Here is a 25,258-nt window from a genome sequence, read left to right on the forward strand (position 1 = left end):
TGGGAAGATTATCTCACTCCCCTCGCTATTGATTTTTCCCTTGTTAGATTCACTGCTCTGCTGCTGCCTCTCTTGGAAGCAAGGATTCCACAGGTCCTCGGTACATCCACCACACCTGCATCCAGGTGTGGTGCAACACCTAGCCCAAAGAAATCCCATTCTACCCAAGCAACTGACTCCGACCTGGTAGAAGGTGGTCAATTCAGAAGACATAGGGCTTTGCTGCTCTTCCACCTGCCCCTGCTGTAAACAGAGACTACAGAAGCTTGGGTGCTCTACCTGCTGTGCATATGAGATGCTGCCCATTGTACTTTGCGTCCTGCTTTGCATTCCCATGGGATATCTCTGGGGAGTTTGTGGCCCATACGGCTGTCCTGGATAGCCATGTCCTTGCTGCGGCCCCGCCTGAGGTCCCTGTTGTTGTGTGTACGGGTTGCTTCCTCCATACAGCTGAGGCCTCATCTTCCCCATCTGATCCATCGGGCTTGAAGGCTGCAAAGCAAGTTGCGACACATGATGTACATCCAGCTACATACAGGAATCGTTCACAGCTTCCAAAAAACTCCGGAAGAAAACTTCGACAGGTTGGCGCAGAGAAGCAGAAGCTTGTCTGCCTCTTCTCAGGTGCTAAGCCCCACAGTTACGTTTGGAATTACAGCAGGATTCCTGCTGCCCTTTCAAACCTACAGACGTTTCACAAAGAACAAACCCAAGGAGAAGCAGTGGTTTTATGCTGACATATCTCCCGTGGTCAAAGGACAGGAAAGAAGCGGCGAAGGATCATGAAGAAAGATTAATTATCAGTGTAAGTTGCTTTTACCCATGGTAGGTAGTAGTTTAACATCCAGATATTCCACAAGGTAAATTTAGGCTGAAAATTTAAATATTCACAAGAAACACTGCCTCCCTCACATGTAACAAGGTCTTCCAAAACACTGCAGGCTGTTTATTTACACTTACGCGTTTCAATTAATCCATATTGATGTAGTAATACTGGGCAGCGCTACTGACATTCACAACATTCAAAACTGCAGTTCCATTTTTGCATTTTACTTTTTTTAGATATGCTTTGTGCCTGCTGCCTTTTGTAGAATAAAGGTTTCTAAATCAAATTCCTTCTGATGCATGAAAAAAAAGGTCAGCCTTGAAAGTCAGATCCCCAAGTTTTAGAGCAGACACGATGAGACGAGTGAATAAACACAACTTTCCTACGACTTCCTAATCTGTACTACCCCTGCCTGGAGCCAAGACATAAGAACAGTCAATCAAATTTCCTGAAAACACTATATAAACCTTAAAACATGGTCTTTCTACCCAGTCAGTGCTATTCCCCACACTAAAGCAAGGATTGCCATCAGCCTGCTCCGGGGTAGCGACCTCTCCACGAATCCTGGCGCAGTCTTTAACCTCCATCACTCAGACTGAGTAAGAATTGTACGCTGATCTCCTGATGACCTAACTAATACCAATTGGATGTTTTCCACCAGATCACCATGACAATGGACTCTCTATTACACCATTCCTTCCTGCAACTAGCCCTAGGGTGGTATTGGTACAGATCCACCCTCTCTTGCTGAGATCAGGTGCTTGAGGAGTGGCACTACAGGTCTGCACAGGCAAATATTGCACCAAGCCAGCTCCTGCTGGAAACCCCAAAGAAACCCCGAGACCAGAACAGTATTTCGGTTATGTTTGCAGAATCCACCTTCCTAGGGGAAAAAAAAAAGTTCGTGCAGTATGCTACACTTCAGAAAATCCTACCCCAACAGCCAGCACAGCTTGAAGTCCCAACACGCAGACCCTGGAAACATTTGTTTGACCAGCTGTCTGCTACGTCTCGCCTGCCAGGCAAGGCACAGCACCGAGCCCATGCCAAACGGAATTAAGCAGGGGCACGACGGGGAGTTAATGGTACTCTTGTGGGGCAACAGGAGCTGGGCCATGGGAGGGATTTAACGGAGACGGCAGGAAAAGCACCCCATTGTTGGTAAGGGGAGGGCTAGCCGCCCAGCTGACATCAGGCTCCCTTAGACTTGCACCAGTATGGCACAAATCAATTAAGGACCAGGTCCAAGTCCCCTCCTCCACTCCGGCTCAGCCCCGGACACCCTGCAAATACGGTGTTTGCCATCCTATGGAAGCTGTTCACAAACAACCACGTGCATGGCACCAGTGGGATTCTCTCTGCGGAGGCAGATTTTAGAAGCCCTGCCGTGCTCAGCTGTGCTGGATATTTCCATTTCCATTTTCACCTACACAGATGCTAAAACAGTTCTGAAAAAGTTCAAGTTTTACGTTCAAGTTATCACAGACGCTACTGCTGAGGAGTCGCACGGACAGAGGCTGCAGGAGCTCAGAGGCGGAATTCCAGAGAAGCCCTGGATCCCTGCACTCCTGAACGGCCGTATCCCACAGACCACATCACGTACCCACACGGCCTTTTCTACCACGCTCTGAAAAGGAGCTTCCATTCAGGGGGTCGGAAGAAAACAAACAAACAAAAGAATAATAATAAAAAAATGTCTTTGATGGCTGTGGTCTGAATCCTCAGAGCTGCAGTGACTGCCTCCTGAATGGGAGCAACCATGTGGAGCTTTCATACGCCCTAACGGATGCAAATCGTGTTTTCATCTTTCAAGCAATTGTCCCTAATGCTTCCCGAGCCTTCCCTTGTGGGCATCACCTTATATCGCTGACATCTCTTCCCTCCCCACTTTGGTATGTAAAAACGGTGCCACCAGGAGCTCTTCCCAGCCCCCAGCTTTGGACAAGTCAAACCTCTCCTTCACCTCCCCCCCCAAAACGCACACCTCCTTCCTTCTTCTACCTGATCCGAGTGCAACTTTGGGGTTACCAACTAAACATTTCAGCATCTTTTCCGTTTGTTACTTGCTTCCTCCTGGTTGTTACCTCCCCTTGGCAGCCCGCTAGCAAAGGCAGCTTCACAAATGCAGTCCTGTTTGGGGATTTTTTTTTTATTAAAAAAAATAAATAAATACGCGCACCCCATGTGCTGCCTCCTCTGCACTGATTTTCTTGTCTGTGGTCACCCACAAAGCTAACCATATCTTCAGGAAGGACAGAAACAAGGTGAAGATCCGCTTTTCCATTACTCCTACAGGAAGCATGATGACTGTTAAAAAACTTCAAGAAACATTTGGAACTGTTTAGGCAGGCATAAAAAGAAAAAAGAGAAAGAAAAGAAAAAAAAAAAAACAAAACACAAAACTCAAACATATTTCCAGGATGTGACCAAGTCGTCACCTTGATTGCTCAGCGTAGGAGTACGCAACGTGCTTCCAAACTGTGCTGCTCTGAACTGCCACTCTTCTGCAAGGCCCTAGCGCACAGAGGATGCTAAAAACAAACATGAAGAGTATCACTCTAAATTACAGCCTTATAGATAAAATTCTGTAAACAGAAGAAATGTAAACGCCAATTAATCTCTAATGAAGGAACTATTTCATACGCGCGCTCCTGACTCGTTGCAAACCAACAGGCTAATTCGTGCTCCTGGGGCTGCCGTGAGCATCTCAAACGCTGCGACGCGTTTGAGATGCTCAAACCTCCATCCCTGGAGGTGTTCAAGGCCAGGCTGGATGAGGCTTTGGACAACCTGGTGTAGTGGAAGGTGTCCCTGCCCATGGCAGGGTTGGAACTAGATGACCTTTGAGGTCCCTTCCAACCCAAACATTCTATGACGTGTTGTTTCTTCCTTCAAAATCTCCCGTTAAAGACACACATCTCTCGCTGACAAGGCTGTAACTGCTCTGTCTTCGCAGTGTTGCTCCAGCTTACGGAGTCCACCATCGGGAAGTCGAACTGAATCCGCTATCTCAATCCTTTTAGGCAACTTAACTACACGTGCCTCGAGAAAAGAACAGTCAGAGTAGAAAGGCGGTGCTGAAGCGCAGATCGATCCAAGGGCTCGTGCGAAGACTTTGGGGGGAGCGGAGGTGCCGCACGGCTCCTCTGTACACCCCCTCCCTACACCCACGTTACACGAGATGGACAAGCCAAGAGGACGCGACGCCCGTTTGACTGCAAGAACGCTTTGGGATAAATAAGGAAATAGCAAACCCCGACTGCAAAAGGCTGGAGATTCTTCTCTGGACTGATACATGGGAAATCCTTTCAATAGGAAACCACAGGAGCAGATTACTGTGATTACACTTCAAAAGCAAAGGCCCTGCCACAGGGAGACATAATTGAGAGAAAGTGTTGCTCCTTGATCACTGAAGTCCAGACCCCCTGCTTACACCTCCTTGCATTCACAGAAGTTGCTTCTATTCTCCCTTCAATCTCCATATCTCTGCTGTTTTATAACACTGTTAAGTACCAAAACTTGGCAAAACATAGTCCTGTCCCCAGTGAAAACCTTAAAAAGCAGAGTTGTTTGGTACGGTGTGTAATGAAAGCAACCGTAAGCTGGTGCTCCAGAGAAACTGCTGAGCTTTCGAGAAAATTTAAGATATTTCTAGACTAAGAGCTTGTAAGAGCAAGCCCAAAGCAAGCTTAAATTGCCCAGTTCAAAAGCTTTCCAAATCAGTATGTGTAATGTAAAGGATGTCAGACCTCTAAAATGAAACGGCACCGTGAAAACCACCTCTTCTTCAAAAACAACGCCGGAGTTTTCCAGGGGGAAAAAGAAAAAAAAACCTTCTAAGCAGACAAGAAGATTCTACAAACAATTCTTTTCAGATTTCGTCTGGTAGAAGAGAAATTTGACTTCTGGAAAGAGCAGTTTGGTTCAATTGGAGGGGACTTGCTTAACGGTCCCAGCAGGAAAATGAGTAAAGGGAAGAGGCAAATCCCACTTTGGAAGCAAGAGCCAAACCCTCCGCAGCTGTATAGAAAAACGTAATTCTGACTTTCCCCCATTACTTTATTACATATTTGTATTTTATTATGCCAGAGGAAGAAAAGGAAGCAGAGCCATTTACTGAACTCTCCAGTTTCAAATCAGCGTCATTCGGTTATTGGCAAACACGGGTATTGGCCACAACTGGTTTCCTCAGCTGCCCCCAGAAAAACAGAAAGGCCAAAAAAATAATACAAAAGCCCTAAGCTCTCACCTTGGATCCGAAATCTTTTCCTGACCAGATCCGTTGTCCATTTTTTGTGATAAAAAAATAATAAAAAGCGTTCCTGGCTGTTTAACCGAGAGAAGCCCTAATTGATTCCCACAGTAATTAACCTGCATTTTACCTCGGAGAGTGGTAGTTAAGGAAGTCGGCACTGCTATTTATAACTCATCTCAAATTGAGGGCAGACTGCCTAAAATCTAACACATCCCAGCTGTACTCCTGTTTGAACTGGGGCCAAGGGAATTTTTTAAAGCAATCTTGGCACTGAATGAATGACACCAACAGTACGAGCGCGCGTGTGGTTGTGTTGTGGTGACGTAGCGGTGGAGGTGGAAGGGGAAGGGGGGGCCGCACGCCGTAATCCCTCTCCCAAGCCCGCTCGCCGCGTCAAGGCTCGGCCCCAGCTCCGTACGACGTGCCGGAGCCGCCCACCGAGAACCAAACACAGGAAATGTCTTTTCCTGTGGAATGCCTTGAAGTGAGAAGCACATGGCTAATCTGCATAAAAAGCAAAGCCACACCACTCCTGCCAGGAAGGTTAGTGCTCGTAATCTCTGGCCACGGAGCTGGCTGCCTGCGAGGACTTGGACCCGCGCCTGATAACCCAGAAAGAGCCGAGAACAGATGGGCAAAGACCCCGGCAGAAACAGCACCGCGCACGTGACGCGCCACATGGCCCCGCCAGCACAAACTATTGTTTGGCTGCCGAGCGCCGGTACAAAGACAAACCCGACCCGGCCCTGAGAATCTGGCGAGAGGCGGCAGCTGCTCCCCGACCATCGTCAGGCTGGTCGGAGGACGGGGACCACCAGAGACCAGAGGCCTGGAAGTTGCCAAGCTGAGAAGATGCTCACCACGCCAACACTGGGTAACAGCATCCCGCGGGCTCGGAGAACAAACTGCTCACCTCCCTGAGGCTGAATCCGGGTGGGATCTTACTGAAGTGAAGAAACTAGGTCTTGGTAGAAGAGCATGTGCTTTCCTCGTGTCCCCGACCCCCTGCTACCCAAAGGCAAGGGCAAGTAGTCTCTGCGGCCAGTGATGTTACAGATTGCAATGTTGCTATAGATTTGTATCAGTGATGGACAATGCTGGGAAAGCGGGGTGATTTCTCCTAAAAATTAGTCAACCAGGATCACGGTCATATTGGATTTAGTTTTTGAAACCAGGCAAGAGGATAAAACCACCCATGGTCCTCCAACTTTTCTGTGTTGTTTCTGTTTCTGTTAAAAATCAACAAGCTGTATGAAGCAGAAATCAGTGACAGCAGCATCACCTTCACCTCCAGTGGCCCATGGAAAAGACCTGGGTTCAAAATCAGCAGCCTTCCCTGCCCGTTTTTCAGTGCCTTCCACTCTGTTGGGAAACACCAACCATGCCAAGGCAGGCAGGGGAACCTCCACGTGAGAGTCATGGCAAATGGAGAATCCCTCAGGAAAAACATTTTGTTTTGAGCGCAAGGCTGCCAGGCAGCTTTATCAACTGAGCATTAATGTTTCCAAAAAGCAACCCTAATCCATGTGGAGAGGCTGCATCAACCTTTGCCATTTCTAGCACGTTCCACATCCTCCAGAGCTACCAAGAGCTCAGGCTGCCGCGAGACCCCAACGCCGGGTCAGGTCTTAGAGGTCCCAACACCCACCACCATTAACACGCCGCATCCACGCTGCCTCCAGGGATGAGGGCTTTAACCTCCCACCTCTGAGTCCTCCCCCTGAACTAAACCTCTGCCACATTTTCAAGTTCAAAGGGCACCGTAAGAGTTCTGCTGCCTACAGCATCATGGCACCAGTGCCTTGATCAAGACAAACCCCGGTTTCCGCATACTCACCTGTGCTGAACTCCATAAGGCGTAGTAGTACCTGCACGCAAGGCACAGGCACCTGTGAACACGCAGGAAAGCCATGGCAAGGATTGCCCCAAGTTGGCACGAAGCCCTGCAGACCCACCAAAACCAGCCCGGCTGCCACTCACACCAACTGCAAGACTGACTCCCTTGCAACTGCCACCGCGCAACCATGGCAACGTCATGACGTCATTCCATAAACAGAAAGGGAGGGGGGTACCACGATGACATCCATGAGCAACACGAGATACTTCAGCAAACCCTACTTTCAGAAGGTCACCCTCATGCCTCAAAGTTTGCACTTCAGACACTTCCATAGCCATCCGTGCCTTCTCAAAGTCCACGTGCAAGCGACTCCAACTCCTCCATCACCAGTCTGGAGAAACAAGCACAAGCTAACGACCGTCTCCATTCGCGAGCAAACATGGTCCATCCTCCCATGAGGAACACTTCCATCTGATCTATTTAAGGTCAATATCCCAGTCTGAACTCGCTGCCTTTGACGGCCTCCTTCAGGGCCAGCTGGGTCACACTTCGTTGCCTCTCTTCCCATGATGGTCTGCTTTTAAAGAGGGAAGGAAGAGCCCGAGGGGAAACTGAAGTTCAGATAAAAAGAAGGATCCTCCTGTAATAGATGGAGATGCCCCCAAAAGACAAAACACCCAGAAAACCCCGTGGTAAACGCTACACTGAAGCATACCAAGCACCTCACCAGGACAGCTTAAACAACAAGCGTGTTTACTGAGAACATCACTTCCTCTTTTTTTTCTTTTCCCCTCCCTTTTTTAAACTTGAGAAATCCATCAACTTCCTTCAGTCCCTCAGAACAAGCAGGACAACACACCAGGTCACTCCTCAGCACCCATGGATTACCCTCCTTGCCCACCCTCCAGGGCAGTACCCATCACTTCGGGAAATTCCAGCCACGAAGCAGCCTGGGTTGCTCTGCCTCACACCCGTAAGCTTTGGGTACCAAAACTTGACTTTTGGAATATAGTACAGGGTTGGTCTCAGGGTTACAAACACTCATTGTTTGGAAACTTGCAGGACAATCCAATTTTTATGTAAGCTACAGAAAAATAAAACTGCCCATCTTGCCCCCACAAATCCTAGAATTTAACTTAGATTTTAATACATCACCAAGAGGCAATATATCATTATCATCTCATTACCAACGTGGATTAAATTATTGGTTGCCAAAGTGTTCAGACAACTGACCTCTGCTCAACAGTTTCAGTTCTGCAACCACAGGGACCCCGGTTTTTCTTCTGACTTTTCCCACTGGGTCAGAGTTTGACCCAAGACACTTTCTATTCCTCTAATCTTCTGCTAACACACAGACCCCGGAATGCGTAGCTAACGCTACACACAAACGGAAAATGGGATGTTTTCTGAATTAATTCAGTCACCTGCTTCTAACTAAGAGTTATTTGGAGCTCCTGTAAAGTTAAAATCAGCCCTGATAAATGTTGCTTCTTGCCTTGATTATCCATTTATTACAGCAGTTCCTTTGGGGAGACTTTTTGTAAATCCAGGATACTGAGTTTTACCAGTAGAAAAAAGATGAGTAAGTTTTCTCCAAGCAGTTATACTGTGAACTGTATCTTCCTCCTAAACACGAGTCAGTAATTACCCTATTAACATTTCTCAGCAAGAGGCCAGTCCACACATCTCAGAGGACTTTCCTAAGCACCACTCTTACTAATACTCTTCAAATTGATTAAAACTGACCAGAGTTTTGCTTACAGGATGTATCATTATGGAACATTTTATTCCTGAAAGAAGTCAATCAGAAGAAAGTGATCTGGTGGGGAAGTGAAATGAGAGCCCCTGGAAATAACCTGACAGGGGGTACAGGGTTCATGCCCCAAAACAAGTGGGGTTCTGGGTTTTTTCTTTTTTTTTTTTTTTTTTTTAAAGGTGGAGGGTGGGAAAGTGCCAAGCCTGCCTGTGTCCTAAACAAAGTGCATTTGTTGATCTCATCTTTGCTTCTCAGCTTGACTTTAAACCCTCCTTAACAAATTCAACAAATCCAGCTTACCAAGGCTCTGGATTTTGGTTCCTTTCTTCAGACAGTTGTCCTCTCTGACACACGGCCTCACTGCTTATCACACCACAGCATTTAGGCGTCTCTCAGGACCCCTGAGATAATATTTCAACCACTATCATACCTAAAGACGACACACAACTGGTTTTCTGCAATCTTCAGGAGCTACTCGAAGGCAGATGCACGCTCACATTAACAGGACGTTTTTCCGGACTTGTGAAAAGCTGTAGTACCAAAGGACCTCAAGTAAGATTTACGCTGCAAACGCCATCTCAGGTGGGCTGACCGGGGAGAGGGGAAAATTCTGCTTTGTTTTTGTGCCAAGTCAGCAGCGGGATGACAGGTCCGACCTTGCCCGCAGCCGGGTTCGCACAGTACCGTCGTCCTCGCAAGACGGACAAGCAACTCGCCAGCAGGTTCCTCGTGGACCCCTCTCCTGTCCACAGGCTGAGCACATGTCCTTGTGGAAACAGCACAAGGGATGCTCTGGGAACTAGGCAGCAACCAGATGACCTGGCTGGGCAATCGGTTCCTTATCAGACACACACTGACGAGGAAGCCGGAGCTGACAGCTGCCTACATGGTTATTTCAACGTGGCTGGAGATTCCGACAAACGCTATTTACTGAATTAAATGCAGGCAAAATTAACAAAGGATTGGGATTTTTTTTTGCAACAGCTGGAGACTAGTGAAATTTATAGATGTTTTACAGGTAGCTGGAGTCAGATTATGCAGTTTCCTATTTAGAAGGGCAGTGTGATCTCAAACATCTCCAATAATTTCAATTCATATTTAAGCAGGAAAATGTCATTTCCTTCCATCCAAATAATCAGGTAAGTAGCTGCCCCTCACTCTCAGACTTCAACTCTCTTTAGAAGCACACTGCTCAACCAGCTCACCCCAAGATTTCCGAAGTGCCACTGTTGCCTCCTTCCAAAACCTAAGCAACACCAAGATGTAAAGAAAACTGCATCCCAGCTCCACGGGAGATGATCCCAAGGAACATGTGATAGTTGTAACGCGGTGGTGTTCCTTTTAAGATGGAAAGAAATTTCCTTCCTGAATATTAAATCAGGCTTTAAGTTTAGCCAACCTCCTACGTCTGCTCTAATGAACTGGAGACAAGTCAACAGAAAGACGGTGAAGTGTCTCATTACAGCATTTTCGTTCCAGGCCTACTCGCACACTAGAAGGAGCAAGCAAGCTCATGTTGTGCCACGGAAACGGGACTGTGCCAAGAGCAAGCCACAAAAAAAGCAAGAGGAGCAAGGGCTAGGGTGGAAGAGCAAAATACACTGTCACCACTACTTAAGCGATCTAATTTCCATCGGTAAGAGAGCAGCTGTTCCAGATCGCTAGCAAGATGCAAATATTTGCACTGAGCACCACTGAAAACCTGAAAGGGCTTCGGAAGCTCCGCATATACATCCAGACAACTGCGACCTGTGGCAAACTTCAGACATCCAGCTGATTCCCCGTAACCCCCGTTTCCTTTCCAACACGCAACACAGATCTCACGGACAGATATCTTCCGCTACCGAACACGGTGGACGTTTTCAAAAACTCTAGGACTGAAGGAAGACCTGATGCAAGAGGCTCACTAGAATTTACTTTGAACAAAGTTAGTTTTATCAATGAATTAGAAGTCCTTCCTGTACAGAAATCTGATGGGTCCCGGTACACACTCAAGAGTTGGTAAGACACCTCCAGCACAGCCTCCCAGCTTTCTAAAAACAATTTCTTGCTAGTTCTTCATCATTCCTCGTCATAAAAGGCAGCATTGCAGGCTTCTACCCACTTGTGTCTGTCTGAAAGCTCAATCTGTATTTGAATATCTCATCACTTTGCAAATTTGCCTCATTTTACATCAGAGTAAAAATGGTGGCTGAACAGACTCAACTGGACAGGCAAATTCCCATGACCTCTTACTGCACCAGGCTGGTTAAGGGCATATCTGAGAGGCATCTTGGGATCAGGCCAGGGCTCTAAAACACAACAATTCTCCAGCGGCCCCAACTCTCCTCCTGCACACAACATGAAGATGGAGGAGGACGCAGCCACGCTCATTGTAAGAGAGAGGTAGAGCTGTCGGATGCCACCTCATCTCAGCGTGCAGAGCTCCATCTCGTCCAGAGCAGCTGCCTGCTTTAGTAAGAGCTGCATGTCGGGGCCTGTAGCTTCTACAAGCCACGTTTCAGAATTATTTTCCCTTCCTTCTGCAGAATAACTGAATTTATTTAAAGGCGTGTATACTGCAAAATAAAGGAAGATCAAAATAATCCAAGAAATCTGTGTTTTGGCATGAGTCTGTGGAAGGAACAGGCAATCTCAGTTCAAGTTAGCACAAAACTCCGTGCTCCATCGCCCTTGCCTCCCAGACCTTGAATTCAAACTCAGAGTTCAGTGATGGACATCGCCTCTGCTCTGCGACGGGGTAACGTGGACCAGGCAGCTGTAACCATCCAAAGACACACCCTTATCCCAGCCGGGAGCCCAGGGTAACGATCCGTTCATTATTGCAAGAGGATCTCAGACATACCTCAGTTACAGGACAGCAGCTGATGTTCACCGTGTCTTTTGTATGGCACTGGAGTCAGTCCGAGTGCCACCTCATTAGGAAGCAACCCAGTATAGAATCACAGAACCATAGAATGGTTTGGGTTGGAAGGGACCTCAAAGATCACCCAGTTCCAACCCCCCTGCCATGGGCAGGGACACCTTCCACTACACCAGGTTGCCAAAAGCCTCATCCAACCTGGCCTTGAACACTGCCAGGGATGGGCAGCCACAACTTCTCCAGTGCCTCATTACCCTCTGAGTGGAAGTATACCTTAAACCCTGTCCATCCCTCCCGACTCCACCACAGTATCCTACAGGAGGGATCCATCACGATACAAGGTAACAAAGCTTTGTTTGGCTAATAGGAAGAAGAAAAGTTACTTCTCATCACAGCAGATGACAAACTTGGAAGCTATTTTTGTGGATTTTATTGAGCCTCCTCTTATTTTAGCCTTAAAACTCAGTCCTCAAGACTCTACTTCAGTTCCACGGAACCAAAAATATTTAAAATTGCAGTAATGACAAGTTACCATCTGCATTTACCAAGGATGCACTCAGTAACCTTGCAGCAAGCAACAACCGATCTCCAGTATTTATACCCAAATGATCTATTAGTATCCAGAAAGCAGAGCTGCTGTCATGCCTGCGTTGGTAAGAAGAGAGGAGGAGGTTGAGGGATATGAAAACACTACACAAGGCAAGAAACTCAGAGCTGCAGCCAAGCTGGCTCCCAGACAGCAGTGAAGACACACTACCAGAGCCTTCATTGAGCCAACGCCGTGGTGATTCAGGTTCACTACACTCGGCAAACCCAACACGAATCCCAGCCCCACAGTGGCACAAGGTCCTCACAAATAATATTTTATTTTTAAAAAAAAAAAGCCCACCAGCACTTTGTTGCAGTGATATTTGGAGCCTGGGTCCACAACTCCACGCTCACTTCTGTCCTTGGGCTTTTCTTCCATCTACGCCCAGAAAAATCCAGCTTCCACCTGAAGCAGAACGAACGACGTGGGGAGTTGCTTAGCAAGTTAAAAGGAGCGTGTGCTGGCAGCTGGTGAGAAGATACAAAAATTCGTAACTGTGCCAATGCCATGGGGGGAGGAGGAACAGCCAACGCTGCAAAGTCTTCACTGGTTTCAGGAACAGGTATAACGAGAAACTGCAAGACAACTCATATGAGAGAAGGAAGATGAGACATGACTGCACCTTGACAGCAGCGACAACTCTGAGCAGTTTATTGCCATTTACAGAGTGATCAGATTTAAAGCTAACCTTAACACACGTTCACCATTCGGTACGAGCACCACCGCTGCCTTGACACAGTGCGCCTTCAGCACACTCTGCATTCATCATTAAAGCCAGTAAATCTACACTCTGAAGCTCAGCAGCAAATTATACCACGATCTCCTGATACAACACGCCTAATGAGTTACTCGCCTGAGTGTGCAGGCAGATTTAGCACCTTGCTCCAAGAAGGAGAAGGGAGGCAAGGGTTAAGGGCCAAAACACAGCTGAGGGCCGAGGAGCACTCAACTGCCCTGGGATATTTCATAGAACACTAATCACTTCATCTGATTTTAATTCCTGACACCAGATCGGCATACAGCTTTTCAAAGGAAATCTTGTCCTAGATTGCAAGGTAATCAATCACAATTAACGTGGAAACAAGCTTTTGCAACGCTGTCGTGCCTTGTGAACGGAACAGAAAGGCCAGAGGAGGCACTTCAGAAACATCTTTAAAGTACAGGCAGGTGGGATATTTGAGATAGGTCTGTCGGTCTCTTCTGCACCTCCAAGAGCAGATAGCCAGGCATTTTGCTTCTCTTCCAGAGTGTGAGCTGAGTAAGAGCGCTTTTTATACCACTTCCATTATGAACCTCCATCCAGGATTAGCACACTCGCCACCTGTGAGTCCCTTCCCCAGTTCCCTGTTCCAGGGGAGCCACGTTCTGCCCATAGGCAGCTAGAAATGACATTCCCGGCAAGATGATTTTTTGCAAAAACAAAGAAAACTTTTCCAGGTGTAACCCCACGTCCAGAGAGAAAGTATGACCGAGCAGTTATAGAATTAACCTTGATTTTGAGATATGGCTTCGAGCTCCTACTCTGAAGATCTCCCGTGCACCCAGCTGCAGGGTGCGGAGGCACGGACAGGCTTCTGCGATGCGGAGAACTGCTCATGGTAGCCTCACTGGGACATCATGATAAACTGAAAGAGGAGGAGATGCTTTGATACTTAAACGCTTCCTATCACAATACTGTCCAATTATCCCCACGCAATTTAAAAAAAATAAATGTTCAAATGTGTTTATGCAGCAGAATCCTTTTCAGGGGTCCAAAGCACTACAATTAGCACAACCCCCCACGCAACAGTAAGCAAATGAGTTTGGGGTTTTTTTTTTAATAAAAAAGGAAAACCCCACCCACACAGCTACCCCAGCCTGAAGGGCAGGACTCTCGTACTCCTTAGACCACTGACACAGCACGTGCAGCCACAGCACAACAAAAAGGCAGTTTCTGGGAACACGTGATCACACTCAGTAAACTGGCCTTGAATGGGAAGCCTCTTCCTTGCTTAGCAATGTCAGCTCCAAAGTCAGAGATATTTATTTTAAAGAAAAAAGGAAAAAAAAAAAAAATCAAGTTTCAACTAATTCCAGCGCTTCCACTCTATCAACATATCTTCTGCACAGAGGTAAGAACTTTTCTTCAAAGTGTTTCACAAGGAGCATGTCTGAGGGAAGACCACCTAGTCTGGCAGTGGTTTAATTATTTACACACAGTTAATGAATACCAGATTCTCCTCCTAAACTTGTACAGGGTGCATAGTCCTACAGTCATTTGGACTTTAAGTCCATCATCAGACTGTTATGAAGCACGAAACTCCAAACAAGCCTACGGGAAGGATCCCACACAGGGAAGCACAGAGGGAGCCCAGCCAACTCCGGGACCCTGGAAGAAGTTCAGGTGGCAAAGCAGGACAGTCCAACCCTTCAATGAAATCCCCAGCAAGCACAGTAATCTGGAAGTAAAGGGAGACATTTTGCAATTTAACCAGCAAGTTTATCTCAAGGAACTAGGGGACAGGCAGGAAGCCACACGTTTAAAAGCAGATTACCATACACTTCTGCCTCTGTTCTTCATACCTAGAGAGACCAGGACAACAAGAGATACTCGAGCTGATACGAGTCAGAGTATTTTTCCTAATGTCCAATGCTAAGGGTAGCACAGCACAAACAGAATGAGGCACCTCCATGGCGTTTGTCGCGGTCTGCCCTGTTCTCAGCACAGCTGATGCTGCCCTGAAGCAGGACAGCGGCCTAGATGACCTTTCAGATTCAGATCCAGACCTCTGCTGAACAAGAAAAACATAATCACCTACAAAGATAACGCCAGCAACAAACCCACAGCAAGATTCTGCAGGCAGCACAGGCCACTTTGCACATTCTCCTCACCCAAAACATCAAACCCAAAACAGAATGGCCATTTTCAGAGCAGGTCCCCCTTCTCTTCTGTGCCTCGTGCTTCTCAGACGGCATTCACACTGCTCCGGACACTCACGGTGTTCCGTACGTACAAACCCACTGCTGACAGTTCGAGCTGGCCGTGCCATGCACTGTCTGAGCATATCCCACAGCCCAGCCCCGGCTGGGATGGAGCAGGTCTCCCACCACGGCGCCTGGAGGTGCAGCTGCAGCCGTGGCTGTGGCCTGCGCGCAGGTTTACAACATCCCCGTGCAGTTACTCGCAGGCAGAGTGCCAGAACGGTGCTGACATCAGAAGGGAAATGGTGATTTTCAGGGCTTCTTTTAGTCAAACCTGAATGAAATTTCACAAGGGAGTGGAAGGGAGGGGGAAACTACTTGTTTAACCCAGTAATTCTCCCCAGGGGAAATTCCAAAGTCCTCCGAACTTCAAGAATTTCTCTGTGGGAGGAGTCATAGGATCTCTCAGGATGGAAAGTCGCAGCTACCTTTGGCCACGGTCTGACATCGGCGACCACTGCTTCCAGCCACATCCAGGACGCCACCATCACATCCCACCAAAAACATACAAGCGTCCTTCCATCCCCTCTGGTTCACCACGTGGCCAAAGGCAGCCCCAAAACCCAGGGCAAGCCCACAGCAGGAGCAAGCAAGGGGCTCTGCTCCATGCAGGGGGGATACCAGCTGTGTCACAGCCCCCCCCAGCTGCTCTAAAAACTATTCCCCACGTGTAACTGGCAGCTTCTTGAGATAGTTTGGGCATAATATTAATTATCCAGGAGGAAGAGAAGTTCCTCAAGTTGAAGAAAAGGGTAAAAAAAAGAAAATAAAAAGGTAGTAGCAGTTGAATTTGTCCTTGGAAGAGCTTCAACTACTATAGTTAACTTAATAATGACATGCTGGTTATCTCATGAAATGCCAAAAACTGTAATGGTGCAGTAGCTTTTTCAGAGTCATTTACACAAACTTTTATTTACACAAAATTTTCACGAGAATTTCCCAGGAATTAACACACAAACTCTCTACCTCCACCCTCCTGCTCTCTTATAAAGAAATTTCTTTACTGTAAGTGTTAACAGAAAGAACTGATCCCCTTCTCTATTTGCTCCTACCCGTTTCTGTCCCTTTTTCTCTCATAAAAATAAAAAAGAACATTATCAGAAACTAGATTCTAGCTACAGTTATCACTTTGTTCTGAACATACAAAGCAAAAAAAATTATTTGCAGAGATATTCTTAAGTAGCTTTTATTAAGTTTACCTATCATTATGTAGCACCCTTTACATTTCACTACAGAATGCTCACACCTACATCATGTAAATACTTACTGAGCTGTCACTTAAACTCAGAAATACTCTAGAAAGAACATCACAGCAAACCTGGAAACGCTCTTCTCGATGTAGTCCAAAAAAGCTCAAAAATGCTCAAGTTGCACAACTGAACTGCTGAGTTATAACACTGGGAGTGCAGGTGCACAGAAGAAAAGTAAGAAATGAGAACCCCTCCCTCATCCATATGTTAATATATATTGCCATCCGATTAAGACACTACAGGAACTGGTAAAATATGTACATGAGCTCAGTCCTGAGAGAAGCAGCTCCTCCTGTTCCAGCCCTGCTGCTTTTGTCCTAGGAGTCTCCGAGGGCAGGCTTGGGTGCTGCTGTTTAAGCACAAAACTCCATTAAAAGGGTCTTATTCAGCTATAACCACGTCAGGGAGGAAAGATGGTCTCATGCTTACAGCACGGGATGAGACTCAGAAGACCTATATTCCATTCTCCACCCTGTCCCAGCCTTAGTGCCTCACCTTGGCAAGTTCCCACATCAGCATCTCAGCTGCTTCCGCTGAAAAACCGTCATTGTAAGAACTTCAGACCTCGTGTTCCTCCCCTACGTACCAGGGGGAAACAAAAGACTGCCTGAAACTTAGTTTCTACTGAAGTTCAGCCTTAAGAATGATAAACACACACTCAATACAGCAGAGATGACATTAAATTTATGATTGGAATTTTGCTGGAATCAATTTACAAGCACAGCATGGCCTTTCGGAGCCCACAGGAAATACACACGGTCTCTCTTTAAGCGACCAACTTCTCTGCTTTTCCAGCCACTAAAACGAAAAACAAAAAGGCATCGACTCCTCTTGTGTCATCCAGGAACAGGTGGACAGCAGGACCCAGACAGGACGCACGTCAGTTTTGGTCCAGCGTGCCAAAGAAACGGCTTTTTTCCTGCAATCCCACCTGTCATTCACTTCGAGCTGGAGATATATGGCTTTGGCTAACAGACCTCTAGTACAGTTTTACCACTGCACATGCACAACCCCCAGATAAATTAAAGGTTCAACTTCTTGAAATCAGCACATGACAGAAAAACTTTTGCAGGACTTTTCAAAAACATGTTTTCCCAGGAAAAACGTTTCCTTTCTTTTTTCCACCAGAACAAAAAGGGAGATACTATTTTGCACCCTTGCTGATGGTTTAAGGACCCTTCCAGAAGAAAAAGCAAGTAGCTCTAACAGCAACGCTAAATACTGACAAGCTTATCTTTTTCATTCCCCTCCCCGTAATTACGCCTGCCTGCCTTCGGTTTCTGCTTTGCTACTGCTGCTACTCGAGAGGTTCAAACATTCTTGGCAGGAATTGGGCAATGGCATGCTGATGAGCTTTTCCCCAGAGCAATCCATCACACAGGAGTTGCAATTCAAAAAAGAAATCAAACTGACTAGACAAAGAATTTCAAATACACAGAGTAAAAACTGGAAAGGGCATCTTTCTCCTCTAATATTTTAATTACAGAGATCACAGATTCAGATTCGTAGGGTAAAAACTGGATTTCCAAGTTGGTGGTGTTCCCTTGAAAAGAGTAGGAAGAAAAATGGTGGAAAAGTCGCACATGAGGTAGCAGATAAAACAAACGGCTGCACTATTTAGCCTAATTTTAGACATCAGTTTCTCTCTGAAGGAAAGCTGCTGGGTTTTTTAATACAGTCTTCATGTAAGACCCTTAACAGAGTCTCATGTAACACTTCCTTAACGTGGTATTCATTAACCAGCGTCACCAAGCAAGGCTACAGAAAGAACCCAAGTATTATGAACACACCAAGCTCACGAGAACAGTAAGACACAGCCACATAACAGAACATTTGATTCTCACGCTTCCCCCAACCCCAGTTTCTAATATTATTTCAGAACAGGGAAGAGGTTCTGCCTGTTTGTCGAGCAGCCGCTTCAGGAAACAGAAGTTGTAGCAGGTAAAAGGAATTAAACTGGACAGATAGTTTTAGGAAACCAGCAAGTATTCCAAACAAAAAAAAAAAAAAAAAAAAGGCCCGAAAGCCAAACATATAACCTCGCAGAAATCACATTTCTGTCTTGCAACCAACAACACGACTCCAAGAGACACCGTATGTAGAAACCCTCTGTGTAGCCCAGATAATAAATAAGGATTGACAGAGCATTTCATTTATACTTGGGAAAAGGCAGGTAGGAAAGCCTTGCTAACCCTATTTCACCGAGGAAAAAAACACGACAGAACAATGGTGTGGTTTGTCCCAGGTTTCCCAGTAAACTGGTGGTGATAAGGGCAGGAAAAATAAGCTCCAGCTGAGAGTCAGAATTGAGGTTTACTGTCCTGTATCCTACACATATCCTGCCTGGAAACATTGGTCACCTCAAAACCGAGCATCAGGAAGACGGTATTTCAAAAATCAAGAGATTTCACAGAATCAGGCAACCCCTAGTTTACTCCAGACAAGCGCTGACTATTCAAAAAGGTAAGCCAGCAAAACCTGGAACGTCTACACCAGAATTAACTAGATCTCAACAACAAAATTAAACTAGCACAATTTTCCTACTTTTTTCTAAATCAGAGAAGGCCTAAAAACCCCTCATTCGGAGGTGAACCCTACCCCAGAAAAGATGTACTGCTCTCCTTTTTGTTGGAAAGATCCAGTGCCTCCTACACCTCGCGAGCAATTCAACGGCTCCTAACGTTACAATGCTAAGCAGGGAAAAACCCTGCGACACAAGCCAACAGGAGCCAGGTCTCAATTTCCCATTCCAAGACATCACAGCTCATTGGCAGCACAGAGCCATTTGGTGCCAATTTAGTTTAAAAAACATATTTTCAACAACATTTTTCATGCCTCACTCGCTACTGAAGTTGAGCTCTAAGTCAACACAAAATAGCTATTGTATGGCAACAGGCCCAACTGCGTTTTTTTATTAACATATGATTTTTAAACTGCCTACACTGAACTTGCAATAGAGGCGTAGAGATGTCCATGCACCTACAGGGAGGTTATCGAGCACACCAATGTTTAATGCAATCCAAAGACATCTCCTGCTACAGGAGACATCATCTGTTGCAGCGAAAGTGTGTACCATGAGAAACGCCCATCCATTGAAGGGAGGAAAGTCCTATCTCTTAAGCAGTTTCCCTTAAGTCCCAAGACACTGGGAGAGACAGCGTATTATTAAGAGCTGCTACATGCTCTGAGATGAAGGGGGTGGAAACAAATACATGATAGAGCTGGAAAAATTGAAAACTAAGATCCCTGGCCTTGTTTCTTACCAGTCATTCCCACAGAAAAACCACAGATTTCTCATCCCACACACTGTAAAACAGCCATTCTGATCTCTTGATCCTAGTCCACATTTTCCAGCTATCGAGAATTAAAGGCACTTCTCTTTTCTGCATCATCCTGTTTCCCGTCCCCAAAACCTCAGGTTTAGTATCCCAAGGATTCCTGAGGAGAGGAACCTCACGCTCTTCCCACATCATCTTCTCCAAGCCTGCACCCGGAGATGCTTCTCTCGCTAGGGTTTGGTGAGATGAATTACGTTCTCTCGCTCTCCCAGAGTTTCTCAGAAGTTAGGTGATAAGTACCCACTCTGTTCATCACTGCACAAGACAAAAAGACACAAAGCTTTAAGTTCCTCCAATCTACGGAATTTAACAGAGTACACAGCAAAAGGAAGCTGTAATTTAGGGCTGGAGTATTATTATTATTAATCAACCATTTCTTGTGGGCAGGACAGATGACATGTGGGAGCTTTTTTCATCGTGCTAGATAAGTCTGTTCTTTTCTTTTTCCAGCAGGGGAAAAAAAAAAAAAAAAGTAATTGTCAGTTTGAGTCCAATAATCCTTGGCACAAAAAGGATTTTGGGGGAGTTGTTTGGTTTTCGGGATGGGAGGATTGTTGGTTTACTCTTTATATACACTATTTGTGCTACCTAAAGTTCAACTGATTCTCAGAACGACTATTCATTAATAATTCCAGTTTATGGGACTAGTTACTCGGATATCACTAATACGCTATATATCAGCAGCTCGTGGAATGAAGTTAAATTCATTTTCCAAGACAAAATAAGCTTCTTTTACAAATTCGTATCAGAATACTGAGAGAAGTACACTTTTGTCAGATATGTGCTGTAGTAAAACACCTGCTTGAAGAGTTCAATCCGGCACCATATTGTAGCACGTTTTATCTAAATTGAAATTTCTCAGGATACAAAGAGTACCTTCAAGTAAACACCACTGCGTCCGTGACATTTGTCCGAACATATTGCAGCTACATACGAACGTGTTCCTGCGGAGCTGAAATCTTCACTGAGGATAATCGAATACTCACTACCAGTTACCGTTGGGCAGTTTGATGACCACAGCAGAGATAAGATCCACTCTCTTAGAGAGCACTATTTCAATCTGACAGAAAAGACAATTAAGTAATTCAAGACACTGAAGGAGACATTGCCTTTGGTAATCAAGGAACAAAAATTAAGCAGTTTTCAGATGGACACCAGAGAAGCACCGAGCAAGAAGGGAAACTCTGGAGGCTGCGTGTCACACTCCGCAGTATCAAATGTCTCCGATCCGGGGCCTGAAGTTAGAGCAAAGTACGCAGAACGAAAAGGGAAGTCTGTCAGTCCTGCACGAGGCCACGACAGGCCTTAGAGATGCATGTCTACACACAGAAAGTAACGTGGTTTTAATCAAGGTTTTCCAGATATTAGACACCAGCACCTCTTCCTCCTGTATCTAAAATGTCTGATGTGTGTACGCTGTACTGCTTTCTCCTCTGCATCCATGTTTCCAGCAAGTGGGTTATTCTACACATACAACAATAAACGTAATTCTCAGGCTCGTTCTTCCTATTTGCACTCCTCTGAAAAGCAAAGAGTTGTGACACTGTTGAGCCTGACCACGATCAGCATCTGAACGTCTGTAATAAGTCTCGTTATTTATGAGGGGCAGGAGCGACACGAGCGCTCGCTCAAAGTAAGTCAAAACGTGCCCTGAGACACATGGTTGGAGGCTCAGGCCTGTCCTATACTAAAGCTCTACTGAACGTAAATTGATAATTCACCATTTCTGGTGCTTCAGCCACAACTTTGGTTTTGATTGTTTTGTTGTTTGGTGGTGGTTTTTTTTTTTTCCTTCTTAAGGCTGTAACATACCCCAGAACCCCCCACATTCTCCATCTAATAAAGAATCCAAACAGCCCCAGTTTTGAAAAAGGCCGAAATTAGCCAGGAACAAACGCATCCTCAGATCCATCAAAGCAATCATTTATACCAACGGGAAAGTCACATAACCAAAACAAACAGCCAGCCCATTGTGCGGATCAGCTCCGCCACGGTTCCGACAACACAGACCCTATTCCCGGCTGGATAAAACATCGCCAGCAAAATAAACCCAAGGTACAAACAAAACGCCATCGCCTCCTCTTTTGTTTCGGGCACAAAGCAACAAGGGCAGCCTGTCTGGGGCCGCCCGCCCGCCGGTGCGGGGCTGACACCCGACCGCCTCAAGGTCACGGCCGGTTCCGGCGGAGGGGGACCGGGAGGCAGCGAGCGGAGCCGCCGCGGGCCCGGGGCTGGCGGAGAAGCCGAGTGTAAAAGTTTATGAGCTCATCAGGATTGTTGTACCATTACATCAGAGGCAATTATAAATGGCCAAGAGCAGGAGATGGGGAGCCAATCAGATCACAGATAGGATGTCAACCTAAGACCAACTGTCTCCTGGCTTTGACAGAAGGATTTTACCTCCATAATTCAAATCCCAAACCAAAGCGATCTGCACTCGCTGCTCCCATCGCCGAGCTCTTTACCGGCGCTCCCAGCCACCGGCCCCGCGGCGCGCTCGCCCGGGAAGATGGCCCCGACCGCCCGGGCCGACCCGCGGCCGCCCGCGCGGACCTCGCCGGTCCCCGCCGAAGGGTGCGGACCCCCCCCCCGGGGCGAGGGCCGGCGGGGCCGCCCAAGGGAGCCGGACGGCGCGGTCGGGGCGGCGGCGCGGATGGCGGCGGCCGGGGCCACGCGTTGGCCCGGGCGGGCGCGCCCGCAGCCCTGGCCCCCCGCGCCCGGCCTCGGCAGCCCCTCGCCGCCCTCCGCCGGGGGCGGCCGACCTGCTCCCCCGCCAGAGTCCCCCCAGCGGGCCGGGGCCGCGGGGAGAAGGGCGGCCGCTCGCCGGGAGCCTCGCACAAAGGCTGGGGAGGGAGGAAGGGAAGGCGGCGAGGCAGCCATTTTAGAGCGAGCGAGCAGGCACAGACAATGGCAGCTCCCCGGCAGCGCCGGCCCGCCGGGGGGAACCCGCGGGAGAGGCGCCGTTCCCCCCACCCCGAGCCCTCAGCCCCACGCCGCCCCCGGCCCGGCCCGGTCCCGTCCCGGTCCGCTCCCGTTCCCCCCCCCCCCCCCCGGGCGCGCCGGCCGCCCGCCTCACGCCGCCCCGCCGTTACCTGCTGGCTCCTGCCGAGGGACTGTCCTCCGCCGCCGCCGCTGCTCCCGGGGCTCATGGGCGCGTGGTGGCTCCTCGGCGGGGCCCCGCCGGACGCCGCGGCCCAGCCCTGGCTGTTGCCCCCGCCGTACTGCGAGACCATCTCCGCTGCGGCCGGGCCCTTGGCGGCGGCTCCCCCGTCCTGCGGCCCGCCGCTATAGTCGCCCCCGGGGTACCCCTGGTAGCCGCGGGCGGAGCTGGGGGAGGTGAGGAGCTGGTTGAGGGTGGGGGTGGCCGTGGGCTGCGGGGTGGCGCCCCCTCCTCCTCCTGCGCCGCCGGCGGCCGAGGGCCCCATGACCCCGAAGCGCTGCTGCTGGAAGGCGGCGGCGGCGGCGGGGGACTTGGCGCCGGCGGCCGCCGGAGCGGAGCTCTGCGCGCTGCCCCGGGGGGAGCTCAGGGCGTAGGCCTGGGGGGGAGGCGGGTAGGAACCGGCGCTGCGCCCGGCCCCGGCCGCATAGTAGGAGTTGTACTGGTGGTTGGGGAAGCCGTGCTCGGCGCCGCCGTGCGAGTTCTGGGGAGGGGGCGGCCCCGCGGGGGCTCCCGCCGGCCCCGGGTAGGACTGCTCCAGGCCCCCGCTCTGCAGCGCTGCCATGCCAGGGCTTTGTTGTCCGCCATGTTGGTGGAAGGCAGCGGCGGCGGCCGCAGCGGCGGCGGCGGCGGCAGCAGCCTGGGCGCCCCGGCCGTAGGGCTGCCCGAAGCCGTAGGCTGGCGGGGGCAAGGCGGCCGGGTGGGAAGGGGGAGGCTGCTGCGGCGGCTGCTGCTGCTGCGGCGCCCCCACCCCGTCGCTGCTGCCGCCGCCACCGGGCGGCTCCGGGAGGTTATTGTTCAGGGTGGCGGCGGCAGCGGCGGGCCTGGGGCCCGGGTTCCCGTTCGAGCTCTTCAGGTCGGACTCGGCCCCTGCGCCCCCTCCGTTGCTCTCGGCCCCGTCCTGCAGCTCCTTCCCCGTGGGGCCCTCGCTCTCCGCCTGCTTCTCGCCGCCGCCGCGCTCCGCCGCCGCCTCACCCCCCGCCTCCTCCGGGGGACAATCCCGCTGCTGCGCCTCCGCTTTCTTCAGCTCGGATGGAGCCGGGGCGCCCAGGCTGCTGGCGGCGGCGGGGGCGACCTGAGCAGCCATGATCCCCCCCCTCCCCACCCAGCCACCCCCCCCCGGACCGGTCCCCCCGAGCTGCTCCCTGCCTGGCCGGCCGGCGTGAGGCCTCGCTGCTCTGCTGCTCCCCGCTCAGGCGGCGGCGGGCTCTTCAGGGCAGCGGGGGCTCATTCCCCCCCGGCCTGGTTGGCGAGGCGGGGAGGGCTCCGCTGGGCTGGGCTTCCCGGGGCCTGGCCCCGCTGTACCTCCTCGGTTGCAGCCGGCGGAGAAAGGGGAGGAGGAGGGAGTGGGGGGGAAGGAGGAGGAGGGGGGGGGTGGGGGGGGGGGGGGGGACCCGGGACGGGGCTCCCGGTGCGGGAGAGGCGGGAGGGAGGGAGGGGGGACACGGCGGGCGGGCGGGCGCCGTCCCCGGAGCCGGGCCGAGCGGCGGCGGGGCCGGGCTGGGCGAGCCGCGCGGCAGCTCCCGACTCTGGTCCGCCGAGTGGGGCTCACTCCGACACGAGGCTCAGCACTGCCATTTTACCCAGCGCCGCGGCCGCCTGCCAAACCCGGAGCGGAGCGCAGCGCGGCCCGGACGGGAGCCTCCCCCCCGTCACAAAGGAGGAGCGGGCCGGCCCCGGCCGCTGGCGGCTCGGCGCGGCGGAGCCTGCCGCACGCAAAACCCGCAGCGGATCCGCGGAGCCGAGCCCGGGCGCCGAGCGCGGCGCGGGGCACCGGCACCGAGCCCAGGGGCGGGCAGCGGCCCGGGGCTGCGAACCCCAGCGAAAGGCGAGGGAGCTGGCGGCGCTGGGGCACGGGGAGAGCGGCCTCCCTTACCTCGCCGGGGCACTTCCCGGGGCAGGGAGGCGACGTCCTCCAGCGAGAGTCCTCCGGGAGAGCGGCGAGGGCGCGGGGCCTCGTTGCCGGCCACCAGTTCTGAGGTCTCGGTGGGGAGATGGCCCGTGGGTTAACAAAGTGCCTCTTCTTTGTCCCTAGAAATTCCATTTAGAATTAGCCTTTGCAAACTCTTAGCGGTTGTCATTTCCTCTCCGCTGGTTGTGTCCCTCTGGAACAGGTGTTGGCGGCACGCCAGAACTTTAACTGCACACACGGACATCCAAGAAAGTCCAGCTCCTGCCAAAGCGAGGGCAGTGGGCACTGAACCAGGAACTCCCTCGGGCGCGACTGGATGGGGAGAACCAAAACCACCTGAACGTGTCTAGACACAACACGTTAAGCAACGAGACAGGATGCTCTGGCAATCGCAAAGGGTAACGCGGTGCTGAAGCTCCCCAGCTGTCAAAAGGTGAAATGAGAATTAGGCCATGCTCTTCTGCAACCGTTTCAGACCCAAGTTCCTACCTCCTCTCTCCCAGCGGCCTTTCCC

General features: G+C 49.9%; 1 protein-coding gene across 2 annotated transcripts in view; it reads right to left on the bottom strand.

The window, feature by feature from the left end:
* ARID1A (AT-rich interaction domain 1A) overlaps positions 1–23,919 on the bottom strand; it is a 60,024-nt gene extending 36,105 nt beyond the window's left edge. For both annotated transcript variants that reach the window (XM_086625966.1, XM_086625965.1), the window contains exons 1-2: positions 22,768–23,919; positions 280–492 (exon numbers count right to left, since the gene is read on the bottom strand). In XM_086625966.1, coding sequence (XP_086482092.1) covers positions 280–492; positions 22,768–23,919 — 1,365 coding nt within the window. The remainder of the gene's footprint in view (positions 1–279; positions 493–22,767) is intronic.
* Between the last annotated feature and the right edge of the window lie 1,339 nt (positions 23,920–25,258).

This window comes from Tauraco erythrolophus, chromosome 24, assembly GCF_009769465.1.
Source record: "Tauraco erythrolophus isolate bTauEry1 chromosome 24, bTauEry1.pri, whole genome shotgun sequence".
Taxonomy (NCBI): domain Eukaryota; kingdom Metazoa; phylum Chordata; class Aves; order Musophagiformes; family Musophagidae; genus Tauraco; species Tauraco erythrolophus.